The sequence below is a fragment of the Sander vitreus genome, chromosome 18, assembly GCF_031162955.1.
Source record: "Sander vitreus isolate 19-12246 chromosome 18, sanVit1, whole genome shotgun sequence".
Classification (NCBI taxonomy): Eukaryota; Metazoa; Chordata; class Actinopteri; order Perciformes; family Percidae; genus Sander; species Sander vitreus.
In genome coordinates, this window is record NC_135872.1 from 13442047 (window position 1) to 13458725 (window position 16679).

A 16679-nucleotide genomic window follows, 5' to 3' on the forward strand; every position below is an offset into this window, starting at 1 on the left:
TCAACATAGTATACTATGACTTTTTTTTATCAATTCTATCGACATGCTACTATACTATGACTTTTTTATCACTTTTTTTGTCATACTACTGATTTTTTTATCACTTTTTTCAACACACTATATTAAGACTTTATCACTTTTTTCGACATTCTATACTGACTTTTTTCGACATACTATACAATGACTTATCACTTTTTTCGACATACTATACTATACTATGACTTTTATCAATTCTATCGACATGCTATACTATGACTTTTTTATCACTTTTTTTTGTCATACTACACTATGATTTTTTTCACCATACTGTACTATGACCTTTTTTATAATTTTTCGACATTACATTATGACTTTTTTAATCACTATTTTTTTAATCAAAATTTTTGACATACTATGATGTTGCTTTTGTATCACTTTTTTCAACATACTATACTATGACTTTTTTCACTGTTTTTGACATTTTTTTATCACTTTTTTCAATTTACTTTACTATGACGTTTTTCGACATACTATACAATGACTTATCACTTTTTTTCAACATACCATACTATGACTTTTTTATCACTTTTTTCGACATACTATACTATGACTTTTTTATCACTTTTTTCGACATACTATACTATGACTTTTTTCTCAAAAGTTTTTTTTTTGGGGGGGGCGCTGGAAGCAATATTTTGGAAAGGGGAGCGTTGAGGTGCCCTTGGGGGACGTTGGTTTGAAAGCTAGTTTAAACTAAAGATTCACAATAACAATACATGTTTACAATTTAAATTACTAAAAAACAGTCGTCTGCAACATTAAAATCTGCCAGTTCACGGCACTGCCACTGGACGAGACGGGTATCATAACTCTTCTGTGCTTCTGTCAGCTTTGTTTGGCGCAGCTCCGTGCTACCTTCAGGGAAACGGGACGTCAGAGCATCATCTTAAGCGATGAGCTCTGTACTATGTGAAGCTGCGTTCAGATTTAAAAAACAAAAAAGCAATCGCCGCGACGTCCTGTTGTGTTATTTAACCCCCCACCGTAGCACAAGTAGACTTTATATTTCACAGTAACAGTTTTTCGTCAGATCGTTTATAGAACGCAACGTTTCCTACTGCACCTGAAGGCGGCTTCATTTCACGGAGAAAGAGAGAAAGAAAAGAGATGATTGAAAGATATCGACTGTGCTTTGTTGTTTGGCAAACATTTAGCTGTTTCACAAACTCCCGGGCAGTTCAGGGCTTGTATTTGGTGTTTTAAAACTTTCTTGTGGAAGCGATAGAGGCATTGATGTAACTGTTTACTGCAGGCTACAGGATTCTCACACCTCCTCAAAACGCAGCGCGATATGGGGTTGCGTTTCACCAAACGTTTTTTTCTATTTACTCGCAAGACAGGCGATAGCAAACCTATACTCTTCTAAGCATCAACAAATGGCTCTCGCTAACTTTCAAAGGTTGTACACTTATTTCCATTCCATTTCCAAGTTGGATGTCGTTCTTCAAGTCGTTTGTCATCACCAAAATACTTTTCTCTCTCTCTGTGTGTGTGTGTGTGTGTGTGTGTGTGTGTGTGTGTGTGTGTGTGTGTGTAATCCTTCTGCTTTTACCCCTTGATAAGTGCCAGTTTGTTTTCCGTTGGAACAATTCGATTATAGATTTAGATTTGATTGAAAAATAGATTTGAATGTTAAATTGCTAGCTGTTTCTGACTGGCTACTGTTAGTGTTTGTAATAATAATAATAATAATAATAATAATACATTTTTATTTAAAGCGCCTTTCATGACACCCAAGGTCACTTCACAAACAAAAAAGGACATTCAAATTATAGTCATCTTATAAATCAGAATCAGAATCAGAAAGGGTTTTATTGCCAAGTACGTTTTTTAACACATACAAGGAATTTGTTTTGGTGTTGTTGGTGCACGTCACACATTCTTTAGATTGAATATTAAACAATATAAGTATAAGTATATTTACACAGTATGTATTAAGTTAAAAATAAAGAATAAATAAAGATATAAATAAAAAATAAAGAGCAAAGAGCATTACAGCAGAGAGAGAACAGTGGCATGAAGGTGGAGAGTCAGGGTGGTTTCCGGGCCTTGTTAATAAGGCTAGTGGCGGAGGGGAAAAAGCTGTTCATGTGACGTGAGGTTTTGGTCCTGATGGACCTCAGCCTCCTGCCAGAGGGGAGTGTCTCAAAGAGTTTGTGTCCGGGGTGGGAGGGGTCGGCCACAATCTTTCCAGCACGCTTCAGAGTCCTGGTGCCGTATAGGTCCTGGAGCGGCGGCAGATTGTAGCCAATCACCTTCTCAGCTGACCGAATGACACGCTGCAGTCTGCCCTTGTCCTTGGCAGTGCTAGCAGCGTACCAGATGGTGATGGAGGATGTGAGGTTGGACTCAATAATGGCTGTGTAGAAGTGCACCATCATTGTCTTTGGCAGGTTGAATTTCTTCAGCTGCTGCAGGAAGTACATCCTCTGTTGTGCTTTCTTCACGAGGGAGCAATGTTCAGCTCCCACTTGAGGTCCTGGGAGATGATAGTTCCCAGGAAGCGGAAAGACTCCACAGTGAGGTTCACACCAGGGACATGCAGCAGGCCTTTGGATAATACCTAATTATAGTTTGTTGCATATCTAGTCGTTCTGATTGACTGCTGTTATTTAAATTGAATGTCAAATGGTTGCATTTAAAAAAAACAACAACCTGTAAATATATATAATTTCTGTTCACATGGCTTTTTTGATACCTGGGAAACAAATACATGTGTTGTTGGTCATTCAATGATATGATTTTTTGATTATTTCTGATAACAATAGTAACAACAATAATAGGCCTATATTAGGGCGTAATCTTTAATATTCGGGGCAATTAGCCTACATATTATTTGATGGGGGGGGGGCGTTAGGGGCCTGGATAATGGATAGGGGGGCGCTGGCACAAAAAATGTTGAGAACCACTGTACTACACTATGACTTTTATCGACATACTATACTATGACTTTTTATTATCACTTTTGTCGACATGCTATACTATGACTATTTTTGACATGCTATACTACATATTTTTTATTACTTTTTACGACATACTATACTATGACTTTTTTATCACTTTTTTCGACATACTATACTATGACTTTTTTATCACTATTTTCGACATACTATACTTTGACTTTTTTATCACTTTTTTTGACATTCTATACTATCACTTTTTTCGACATTCTATAACATGACTTTTTATCAATTATTTCGACATACTATATTATGACTTTTTGAGTTCCTTTTTGGAAATACTATACTATAGTTTTTTTCATCATACTCTACTATGACTTTATTTTGTGAATGCTAATTCAGCAGAATTGGTCTATACTATGACTTTTTTAACATACTATAATATGACTTTTTATGACTTTTTTTCAACATACTATATAATGACTTTTTTCGACATACAATACTATGACTTTTGTATCACTTTTTTCGACATACTATACTATGACTTTTTTATCACTTTTTTCCAACATACTATACTATGACTTTTTTCGACATACAATACTGTGACTTTTGTATCACTTTTTTTGACATACTACACTATCACTTTTTTCAACATACTATACTATGACTCTTTATTCACTTTTTTCGACATGTTGTCAAATGACTTTTCTATCACTTTTTTCTTTTTTTATGACTTTGACATTTTTATGGCATATGCGCAAGCAGGCAGGCAACCAGGCAAGCAGGCAGGCAGGCGGGCAAGCAGGCACGCAGGCACGCAGGCAGGCAGGCAGGCAGGCAGGCAGGCAGGCAGGCAGGCGGGCGCACGCACGCACACACACACACACACACACACACACACACACAGATGGGGGGAATTCCTGACATAATCTTCTCTCCATGGAGTCCAATAACCACACACTATTTCGGACATCAGTATCATGACAGAACTGGAAGTTAACAGCCTGGCTGTTAAGGTATATTTGTTTACTCCAAAGTTGAACACAGAGGGTTTGTTCATGTGGGTGGGTTGCAGTGGGGACCTCCTCTGCACTGGCAAATAGGAAGCCGTTTGTGTTGGTGGGCTGGTCCCAGACCTGCTCTATATTCTTGGTATGGTAAAAATAGATTCCCTACTTTTCCAGCACCAGGTTGAACTGTTGACGGAGGAGGAGGAAGAGGAGGAAGTGAAGGACTTTTAAATTGCAATGTCATTCATCAAATAAGGTTTTTTTCTCAGTATCACTGTAGAACTACAGTTGTTACAGCAACTATATATATATATATATATATATATATATATATATATATATATATATATATAAACAAGACAGAATTGAAAAGTGTAGTAAAGAAGAGGCCAACAACCTCAGTGTTTATTTATTTGTCCATAAAGAAATAAAACAAACTATTCATACAAAAAAATCATACTCTTGATTCTAGAGCTGTTCAGAATTGAATACTGAACCTGAGCACTTTCGTCACCTACTGTTTGTCATCAGTGTTAGAATATCAGTTGATTGTCATGAAACAAAAACATATTAGTAATGTACTACAACATTGCAAAGCAGGTGAATACATCTCCACACTGTAATGGTTCATTCCTGTCTTTGGTCCAAACATCTGGAGATCACATCTTGACTCTTGACCATGATCGTAATGTAGTATTACTCTATATTATTTCACAGTGATATCTAAAACTAGATGCCCTGAGATTTTAAAAAAAAATAAAATAAATAAAAATAAAGATTTAAAGATAATAAAAAGGTGACTTTAAAATGAAAACTAAGGCACTTAGAAAAACATAGAATCTGCATGCTTTAATACTATATGTTCCAGAAATAGAGGCCCAGCCATGTTCTGTACTTATGATTACTGTTTCAGAGAAGTAACTAAGTCACAGTGCATACTCATGCTCACTTCCTTTAAAAAAATAATTCCAGTTTAGTACAACTTAGGTCTTATTTTTGCAGTTTTAGCGATCTGTCCTACCAACAATGTTGTATTCACAAAGTTCATTGCTGAGATCATACACGTTTAAAGAACAAACAGGCTAGCTGAACTAATTTGAAAAAGAAAACAAAAGCAAACAGTTCAATTATCACTCAAACTGTCCATTGTAAACATCCATCACATTTTCTGGTACAACTTTGACCTACTGAAGCAGTTTAGATAATAATACGCTTTACGTTATTATACGCATTATACGTTTGTGTAATGTCTCAGGACCCTTAAATAACTAAACTGTTGGCTACTTGCAGAAGAAATGTCAACAAACACATCATTTAAACACGTTCTGATAAAGCACAATGTTTTTTTTCCATTTCTTTTCAACAAGCCTCAAAATGCTGTTACTATTTTAGTTTTTGGCAGTTGTCCCCTCCTCTCTTTTCTGTGCATCAGTCTCTCTGGTTTTCCAGCAGTGTACAACTCAGGCCTTGGCTTCATGTTGGTTCACCTACATCCTGTCCTCAGCATCTTTATTGCCCAGGGCTGAGTTCTTCTTGCTGGGCTCACGTCCCAGAGCTTCAGCCTCTTCCAAAGTAGTTGTTAGAGGTCTGCCCAGGGTCTCAGGCAACAACAATGTCAGCACTCCGATAATGAATGCCAGGATTCCCACGATGAGCTACACAGGGATCACAATAAATAAATAAATAAATAAAAATTTGTTTTGTTGCAAGGATACCCGTGTAGATAAACTATGACAAATGTGAACAGGGTGCAAATTGATAGAAGGGACAAGGTAATTAAACATTAAATAATATCTGTTGTTCTGAGAGAACCAGCCAAAAGAGAACATGTATACCTGAGGTAGGTAGGTCCAGACATCAGCCAGGTACACGCAGAAGGGGGCCACCACACTGCCAACACGGCACATCGTACTACCACTACCCACTGCCAGAGACCTAGAGGGAGATCATACACAAAGTCAGCAACATTAAAGAAGACAGACTTAGTGACGTCAGGGTACAGACATGAGGCCTACCACCACCAATATAAACAAGAATCAATTACTGAAAAGAAACATTACTTGTAAAGTATATTATATCTGCAGCTGTGCATAAAACACTGGTATGACTGTCCATGTATAATTCAAACAGTGTTTCTTGCATTTTCTATGTTTCTGACATAAAAAGACACTGGACTGTCAACTTTAATGATTCCTTGATTATTTATCTTTCCTTATTGTTAGTACTCTAACAGTAGTAGGTGATGCTTTAAAAGTGGAACATGGCTATAATGAATGTAAACAAAAATGTGTTTTCTTTGTTTGTGTATGATTTGAACTCCCTGAAAAATGTATTCTGTTTCCTCTTACCTGATGATGGTTGGGTAAAGCTCACAGGTGTACAGGTAGATGAGACCAAAGGCAATGGCGATGGCAAACTTCCCTATCATACAGAGAGCAATGGCCAGTGCCTCAATGTCCTGTGGAAAAGGAGTAAAGAAGTCAGTTGGACAGTGTGAAACAAGGACTTCCCATGGTTTTCCCATGGTTCATAGTAAAGTAAACTTTGGTTTGCAAATTTTGCACATCATTTTTTTCTGCAGGGCAAAAATCACTGTAATAAACTTTAGCCTGCAAAAGATATTACTGCCGATTTCATCATATACACAAATAAGTTGACCATTACTTGAACCCTTGACCTTTGACCTTCAGACGTTTCATTTTACCACTGACTCAACTAATAGAGAGCACAGACTCTCTCACAGCACTCCATGCTGACTATTTTATCACATTTTCTCATAAGTGATCTAATAAAGTGAAGGAATGACCCTCAGTCACTTTTAATTTACTTCAATACTATACCACATAAACAAAACTATTTATTTTTACTTATTTATGCTTGTGTTTATACAGTACTGTATGTGGGCATGTGAAATAAAGAATATTATTATATATATAATATTATATATATATATATATGTATTCAAAGACAGTGTAGATATACTGTAGATACTATATTGATTTTACATGCATATCTGTATAGGCACATATTTAATGGAATGGGAGTGGGAGTGTTTTATATTTGTACATGAATTTATTTCATTATCTAAGTATTTCATACGTATTAGAATTGAGTCCTGCATGGCCTTTTACACATCTTTACCTGGACAGTGTGTGTGTGTGTGTGTGTGTGTGTGTGTGTGTGTGTGTGTGTGTGTGTGTGTGTGTGTGTGTGTGTGTGTGTGTGAGATTGTGTACTACATGTACTTGTGAAAAATGTTCTTGGAAAGTGAGCTGTGATCTTGAAAGCTCCAGTGTTTCTCTTACAAAAACCTAGAAATTATAAGGCTGTTGCTATGATGCAACCAGAGACTGTGGACGCAACAGATACAGACAACAACACCTGGCCAACGCTAACGGGTTAACACAGGGTTAGAGAGAAGAAGGGGGCTGTGTGAGGTGATCTAATCCAAATGAGCTATTTTTAAACTGAAACCAACAATCTTTATATTTGGCTGTACTGATGTAAGGACATGTGGTTTATCATTTTATCTATTAATTAATGAATCTCACATCTTTGGTGTTAAGCAGTCATGCTATGGTGTGTTTGCATGGTACTTGCAGTATGCAACATATGTAGCCATATATGAAAATATGACACACACAGGGCTGCTTGCATGGAAACAGCATCCTGTCCTCTCTGAGCGTGAACACTGGTAATCTTATTTCTATTACAAAGTGCAAATGCAAGATTTGGTGAAAAACTATAATTGTGTGTTAACAGTATGTAGTGCTTAGTAAAACATATAATGGTTACATTTTGACAAACTACTGATAAGAGGTAAGTAAAGCCACTGTAGTAAATCTAAAAGTTAGGCACGAGAGAGAGCTATAACTGTAACTCATTCACTAATACAGTACAGTTTAGCTATGTAGACAAGCACAGTATTCAAAAGCAAGAGCACTCAGAGTAGCCACGACAGTTACCAGTACTTCCTGAGACAGAATGATGTTTTGACTGCAAGTATTGCATTACAAATCTTCAGAAACTTATGAAGAAACTTGCTCAACAAGTAGGGAAAGAAACCCAGGCCCAGAACAGAAGAGTACATTGTGCAACGATCTATTGAAAGATCTATAGAATGTATACAAATGCCAACTTTAGTGAAAATATCAGTTTCAGACCTTCGTCCCGTCACTAAGAGTTCATGTATTCTACTTATTCATTCAAGTGTTTCTTAACACTTCTATCCATTGCGAAACTTACATACTTACATAATTACAAAACATACTTAGTTATGTTAGAGAGTAGAGACTATGGCATGTTTGCTAAGGAAAGGTATATTTGTCCATGTAGTTTACCAAGCTGATCATTTGGGTCAGAGCTCAGAGCACACATACTGGGAACTGCCTGTGTCGTATATCAGGGTTCAACAGTAACAGTGGTCAAACGACCCAGGGTAACGGACAGTAAACTCGAGATCTAGTGGTCCAAACAGATTGTTTCCTCTACATTTGGGGTCAAATATGTATGAAAAGTTTGTAACAGAATTCTTGTTTATGATTTCTGCTATGGAGCTTCTAAAATTGTTTTGGAGCATGTAGTTTTATAACCCCAAAGAAATAATAGTGTTGATGATGCATCTAAGTATACAACAACATGAATTATAATACTTTAAGATATAACAATACCAACACTTAAATTTCTTACATGTTTACACATACTGTCACTCTCTCTCTCTCTCTCTCTCTCTTTCTCTCTCTCTTTTTCACACACACACACACACACACACACACACACACACTATCTCTCTCTCTCTCTCACTCTCTCTCTCTCTCAGTACGTACAGCAGGTACCACAATGATGAGCATACAAGCGACCCCGGCCAGGAGCAGAGCTGGTGCACAAGTCTTCTTCCTGCCAATCCGGTCCATTGCAAAGCAGCCAACCAAATAAGAGGGGAGCTCCACTGCACCTGTAAACAGCCAATCACAACAGTGGTCGGTCAGAGGTTATTGTGGCACTGACAGACTGACACAAAAGAAGAACCAAATATAAGAACCAAACATAATATTTGAGATGTGCATTTGTGAGAAATAATATTTGCCTGGGAAACCCCCATGCTTTCAAAATAGTATAACATGAGCAGTACATCAGTTCTTGACCTTTTTTTTTTTTACAGTGGAAATTTTATTTTTTTATCAGATGAAAAAAACACAAACTATTAAGCCCGCAGATGTAGAGCTGTTATTTTACTGTAGTTGCTCACAGGCTAATTTGACCTGCTAAGTTATCAAAAACAAGAGATGTAAACAAAGTCAAACTGTAGAACAGAAATCATCTCACTGCCTTCCCAACAACATTATATTATCCTAACTAATATAGACGAACATAACATAACAGTTTTAAATCCTGTTCAACTTGGTAAACAGCTTCACTACAGGCACACTAAAAGAAATAAAGAAACACACAGATGTGGCCAGGTTAGCTCAATTGGTAGAGCAAGTGCACACATATAGAGGTTTACTCCTCGACGCAGCGGTTCGACTCTGACCTGCGGCCATTTGCTGCATGTCATTCCCCCTTTCATGTCTTCATATGTGTTGTGAAAATAAAGGCCTAAAAATGCCCCCAAAAAATAATCTTTAAAAAAAAGAAACTCACAGACACAAACTCACTCTGCATTTAAAACTCAGCTGTCAACAATACATGTACAAACAATTTTACAATTGGATGACCTAAGCAGGATGCTAGTTAGTTTTGCAGTGTCATTACTACTATTTTCCTCCTTTTTTCATGCACATTCACACATCAGCCAATCACTTACCAGCCAGGAAGAGGTTAACATACTGGTTTCCTCCTAGGTTGACTGAGCCCAAAGAGAAAACGTAGTAGCCCAGGCTGCCGATGAACCAGATGGCCCACACTGTGCATGTACGGCCCGCCATCCTCCAGCTGCCAAACAGATCCAGGATGGACAGCTTCTTCTCAGGCTGCGATGGCCGCTGCTCTGCCTCCTCCAGCAGAGCTTTTCCGTTCTCTCTCTCCTCTGGCTCCAGAAGCTCCTGCACCTTCAGCCGGCAGTCAAGTCCGTTGAAACGGGCTATTGCGTCCAGCAGGGTCTGAGTTTCCTTGTAACGGCCCTTGGCCATCAAGTAAAAAGGCGTTTCAGGGAACTTCCAGCAAAGGAGCAGGAAGGGTGAGGTGCATGTGGAGAGGATGATCTGGTAGATCCACCAGACCCGCACCAGGTAACCGGTCAGAGCCACCACCATGATGCCGACAGCAAAGGCAGCGTGCACGTGCATAGAGGTCCATGTGCGCACCTTGATGCCAGTGAACTCTGTGACATAGACAAACACCACCACGAGGTAGCCACTAGACACCTGCCAAACGCAAAGATGGGTAGGAGGAAAGGAGGGACATGAATAAAAGGAAGAAGGATTGAAAGACAAAACAAATGTTTAATATACATGAGTGTGCCACAGAGTGTCACAGTGTCTGGTTGTTAAGGATTTTAAATGGTGCTCGTCTTTCCTTTAGGCCACATATCAGTACTTTAAAACTTTTACTGAACAGCTGCCACCACAGCCACAATAAGCAACTATGGGATAAAGCTAAATGCTCAATGTAAAAGTAGCACAAGTAGAAAAGAATCATGAAAGCGGGAAAAAAAAGTGACACTATACATGTATATGTTTGCTAACATTAGCCATCCTAAACTACTGATCAAGCCAGACCAATAAGACTAGCAGCAAAACCCGAGTGTATTGAACTGACCATGGGTGAATTTTATCACCTATGACTTCATTTGTGAAAGAAACAACGTGTCCTTTCGTCTTTTAAAAAGGATATAGTCTTGCTTTAAAGTTGAAAATGAGCATTATTGCTTGCTCCAGTTGTTTACAGAGCAGTTCTGATTAACTCTTTTCCATTTTTTTGGATGCATATACAGCACCCTAAAAATTTACAGTATGATATAATAATGATGAGATAACAACAACAACAACAACAACAACAACAATAAGTTACATGTTGAAAAAAAAATTCTATAAAATCTAATCTCTAAAAATAGTTTTTTGAAATCTCAATGGCAGTAAGCAAGTTTGCTGCTCTGCAGTATGAGCTTTCACTAGCTGAGGATCTCATTCTATGTGAAAACAACAGCTGTGTCTGGGGAGGTTTGGGGAGGACAGGTGGTGTGGGGGGGGGGAAGAGACGGAGATGGAGAGGAGTGAAAGTAAGGGCTCTTTCAGCACTGCTTCTCAACACAACTTTACTGCCGTGTGGACTAATCCTAACCGTAATGACTCACTTCCTTTGCCTTGTAAACATGTTGTTTCATGCACATATTATCTATTACCCTGTACACAAAACACCATTGTGCACACACATAAACATACAAAGACATATTAAAGACACTTGCTCTACAACTGTTAATCTTGTGGTGGTCTGGGAATTTCAGTTTCTTTGACTGTTGCACAAACCAGTATAGCTTAGGACCAGTATAGGACCTGATTTAATTTGTAAGATGAAATCCGATGTTTACATTTCAGGTATTTACCCCAACTGAACTCAGATGTAAATGCATATGCTATATTGATATACAGTATACACAGAGATGTATGCTTGACATGCAGAAAATACATCATGCCCTTTAAATCTACATAAATCAATTTACATGTAAAAGCAATTATGGTCTGCAAATGTCTTGCATTCCCTTGTTTTATATGAATGTAAATGATTTTTCAAAGCAGATTTGGGTAAATACTTTACTCCTACTACAAAAGAGGGCAGAATACTGTGTATATATACAGATAAAGTTACACAGTTATAGTTATGTTCTTATTATACACAGCTGGAACTAACATCTTGCTTTGTTTTACATGTTGGCTTCACTGCAATATGACTAACAGGAGGTAGTATTCATAGAGAACAGAAGAGATTGGTTAAGAGATTGTTGGACACATGATGAACCTGAAGAAGCATGCTTGTTTTCAAGCAGAAAGTAGGGCACCTCCCTTGTCCCATACTGGCTTTGGGTGCAAGCATGAATAGTGTTAACAGAGACTTTTTTATTTTCAGTGATTTGAAATTGTTTTGCAAAATGCAATTTCACACTGGTGGATAACTTTATCAACTAAGTTTGAGGTCTCTGGAAATGTACTGGAAATTCATATCACAGTTGCTCACCTACCTACCTTCTTTTGGTATGCTCTTATATCATTCCAGGGAAATTGATTTGTCATTTCGCCAAATTTCACCAACCATGGCATGCAAGAACACAGACACACAAGGATAAACAACCAAAAAAAACAATACATACACACACTGAACTCACCATGGCAAGGAGGAAGCGGAGCACCAGAAAGAAATAATAGTTTCCAGAAAACGCTACAGACACCCCAAACACAAACTGACAGAGGCTGGTGAACATCAGGATCCTCACACGACCAACTCTGGAGGAGAGAGACACCCAATGCAGGTAGAGAAACAGAGAGAGGGTGAAAGAGAGACAGACAGATAAAGAAACTGAGTTAACAGGTAAGCAATGCATTAAATAGAGAAAAATTTAATTGTCAAAGATGAGTTGGGACTTTCAGATGCAGCAGTCCAACATAATGCTGTAATCAAGGTATGATTGTACCAGACCAACATTTTGATGTAGGCATATATTACATATTTGAATAAAGTTGCAGACACAAATGGTTTGTAATTTGTTTAAGTCACTGAAGTTCTGTTTTTGGTAGTAAACAAATCATAATATTCCAGCATTGTGTGACGAACCCTTCACTTCATACCTTACAGATTTGCCTCAATTCTACCTGCACAATATCTAACGCCAATAATTTCCTGGGCAGGAGCAAGGAATACGGCAGGCCTTGATAACCACTGCCATCAGCACTTTATCCTTACCTTATGGTTGGCCAACATCAAAGCAAGTGTCCTCGACTGATTTTATCAGAAGTCCTACTTCTTTTTTTTTTTAGATCAATTTTTTATTGTTTTTTTTATATTTTGAACATACAGAACAGACAAATACAATTGAACAAGAACAAAATCCTCTCCCACCCCCCACCCTCTGCGGTCAAGGAAAACAAAAACAAACAAATAAACAAAAAACAAAAACAGAAATCACACCTTGCCCAGTCACTCTTCTCTAATTCTTGTGATGCTGAGGTCATTAGGACTGATATTTGTGCTGCTGAGTTTTTCCATAGGTCTATAGTCGATGATTTGGCTTTGTAAATCCTTGCTGTAGAGAGCTCAAGCAGTTTTATACAAAGCGAGTGGGGGGGGGAGCCAGCGTTGAGCTATCATTTTCTTGGTTGCGGTTGAGCCGGCTAGCCAAACTTTCTTCTGTCTCCCAAGCAGGTGTAATTTAGAGTCAGCATTAAGTAACAAAACAATCAGATCAGTAGAAAGTCGACATCCTATCACATCAGATATTATTGATGTTGTTTTATTCTAGAACTCATGCACCTGTTCACACTCCCAGACCATATGCAGGAAAGTTCCAGTTTGTTCAGGTTGACAGAACGTGCAATTGGGAGTGGGAATGACTTTAGAGACTTATCTCTTCTGAGGAGTCCAGTATGTCTTATGACATATGTTGAAGTGGAGCTTCTGGTGATTTGGGTTCTTGGAGCAATGGAAAATGTTGTCCCAAACTGTCTCCCAATTAATTGCGTTCCCCTCATGGCTCAGCTCTCGCTCCCATTTCCTTGCTATTGGAAGTTCTCCTATAGATACTTGCAACAGTTTAGCATAGATCTTGGACACTAATCCTCTCACAGGAAAATCAACAAACCATTTAATGACTGGGTGCGCCTCAAGATTATTTCCCCATGGCACTCCATAACATTTTAGGGCTGATCTTAAGCACAGATACAAGAAGAAGGATGTCCTGGGGACCTCAAAACTAGCTCTTAGGTCAGAAGTCCAACTTCTAAATGCTGCTCTCATCCCTCAATCCCATCATCCACACCAACTATCCACTTTTCCTGCATGACTGTCACTCTCATGATCCCTCTCCCACATGCTTTATGCCTCCATGCTTGATAGGCAAACCAGTCCTGTGCTCACATATAAACCACTGAGCATGAGAGATGACAGTAATGAGGCAGAACTGCAACGATGTCTCCTAAAGTTATGACTACATGTGTAAAGGATTATAAAGGCTCTTACAGCCACTTGAACCTGTGCTCTTGTTTCCATGCACACGTGAAAAGAACTTCCTTATATGGTGAAACTCTACTTCATGTGACTTACATGATATAATTTGCCTTGCCCTGTGTAAATACACATTTTGAAGACATTACCCACCCCTTCTCCCCGATCCTTCATCCCCTGCTTACCTGTCAGCAATGTCTCCAAACACCAGCGCTCCGAACAGTACCCCCAGCATGAAGGTGGGCTGGCACATCTTGGCCAGCCACTCGTCCTCACACACCAAGTCCCAGTCCGTCACTATACTTTGGTGAATTTCAGTGAGGTCGTAAACAAAGTTCCCATTGCAGGCTTTTACTGTTTTGTTTCCATCAAAGTCGTATGTAAAGTTTTTTGGGTTAATGCGCAGGGCACAGCGGCACCGGCTGAGCTCCCACTGTTCTCCTTCAGCCGTCCTCACCACCAAGGGCCCAGTGTCTGACTTGAAGATTGGCAGGATGTCTTCCAAACTAAATCCCGTCAGGTTACCGTATAGGACATCGGTGATGTTGCCGGGCACACTGCACACAAAGTTTGGCGTCTGCACTAAGAAGACCGAGGCCAGGTAGTGGATCCCACAGGCTATGGCCTGGAAGACTGCTGCAAAGTACAGACATGCCTGATATCTGAGAGAAAGAAAATGCATTAAACATATGCAGACACCAGAGCTGAAAAGGAGATGATAAGTGATTTGGCAGCAATCATTTAGCTCTCCAATTTAACAGATAACTGCTAAAAGGTCACCTTAACAACTCATTGTTTATCCATATAAAGCTCTGCCCATGTGCAGAGAAAATACAGTGATAAATAAAATAAAAAAAGTCCACATCACAAACTGCATTGGATTTAATAGAAATGTTGAGACAAGCTGGACACTGTTGGACAAGTGAAATGATATTTCTATTTGTATAGCAACTTTCATATAATGAGTGCTTTACAATAAGGTAATGACATGACAGAATGAACTGAATTTAAAAACAGGGATAGAATGCCATAATCAATTCAAAATAAGATAGAAAGAAAACACTTGATAATAATACTAAAAATAAGATATGATAAGATGAAAAAAAGAAAGATGGAAAATAAAACCTACTGAATAATAATAATAATAATAATAATAATAATAATAATAAATAATAATAAATAATACTTGTAAAATATTCAAAGCAGTGCCCATATTTGCGGCATCAGTGTATGTATTTGACATGTAATGACATTAATTCAGCATTTTTTCACTTTAAGAGAGAAACTGAAAAAATTGGAAAATAGTTACACTCTGGCAAAAAGAGGACCCACAAGTTTCTCTGAGGTGAAGACTAGCCCCTCAGTAAGCATTTAGCTGTGGTATAAATAAATGATAAAATGATCCAACGGCATTCTGCACAAGTAATGAAATGTTGGAGCGACTGAGCTCTCTTTTAGTTAGCCTATTAGTGTTTTGTCTTAAAAAACGCATTTGTAACGTTGAATAGAAATATCTTTAGACGTTGAGAAGTTAATTCCAACGCTACTCAACTGGCAGTTGATATAAATAACCCGAATTAATTTACATAACAAATGAAATATGATGACTTAGGGAGTCTTTGATACCTATTGAAATGTCCGAGCTCGTCGAATATTCTTTCTACGGTCATTTTTTGACGGTGAGTTTGTGCGTCGAGGCTCCCGGTGTGTCTCTCTCCCAGGCTGTCTCGGGCAGCGGATCCTGAGCGCTTCAACGTCAAATAATAAACTGTGGCTTTCACGGAGCGGAGAGAGTGTAGGAGGGGCGCACACACACACACACACACACACACACACACACACACACACACACACACACACACACACACACACACACACACACACACACACACACACAAGATGATGATGTTTTGGAGCTGTGTTTGTTTATTTTATTTTTTTATTTAACCTTTATTTAACCAGGTAGGCCGTTGAGAACACGTTCTCATTTTCAACGGCGACCTGGCCAAGAAAAGCGTAGGCGTGTAAGACAACAAATAGTTTCACATTCAATACAGTACAAGAATACAGAATACAAAATGCTACATAAAGTGCAGAATAAGTGGGCATTACAAATGCCGGCACGTAGTGAGGTGTAAGTAAATCGATGGATGTGCAATATACATGAACAGAGAGTCTATATCAATGCTGAGAAGGTGTAAAGAGTCAATAAACAGTTAGTCTAGTGGTCTAGTTAGTGAAGTAGATCAGTTGTAACACAATGTATTGGAATAGACAGTCTAGATAAATGCTGAAGGGTAGTGGAGAGTCAAACTACAGTTAGTGCAAGTTGCGGTCTAATAAGTGATGTAGATCAGTAATAACACAGTAAGCAGTAATATGAATGCTGAATGTAGAGAAGAGACAATATACAGTTAGTGCAAATGGTGGTCTAGGTAGTGATGTAGATCAGTAATAATACAATACGCAAGAATAAACAGTCTGTTTAAATGCTGGGATGTAGTAAAGAGTCAGAGTACTTTGTAATTTCAGTTTATTTTATTCTTTTAGTTAAATTAACATAAATCATTTCAATTGT

General features: G+C 38.3%; 1 protein-coding gene across 1 annotated transcript; it reads right to left on the reverse strand.

Moving 5' to 3' along the window:
• Positions 1-4322: 4322 nt before the first annotated feature.
• slc22a16 (solute carrier family 22 member 16) lies at positions 4323-15842 on the reverse strand. Its single transcript, XM_078274520.1, has 8 exons — positions 15728-15842; positions 14287-14763; positions 12270-12387; positions 9756-10314; positions 8776-8903; positions 6298-6407; positions 5785-5884; positions 4323-5604 (listed from the first exon to the last, which is right to left on the reverse strand). Exons 1-8 carry the CDS (start codon positions 15769-15771, stop codon positions 5437-5439), a joined length of 1704 nt encoding a protein of 567 aa, XP_078130646.1. The 5' UTR covers positions 15772-15842; the 3' UTR covers positions 4323-5436.
• Between the last annotated feature and the right edge of the window lie 837 nt (positions 15843-16679).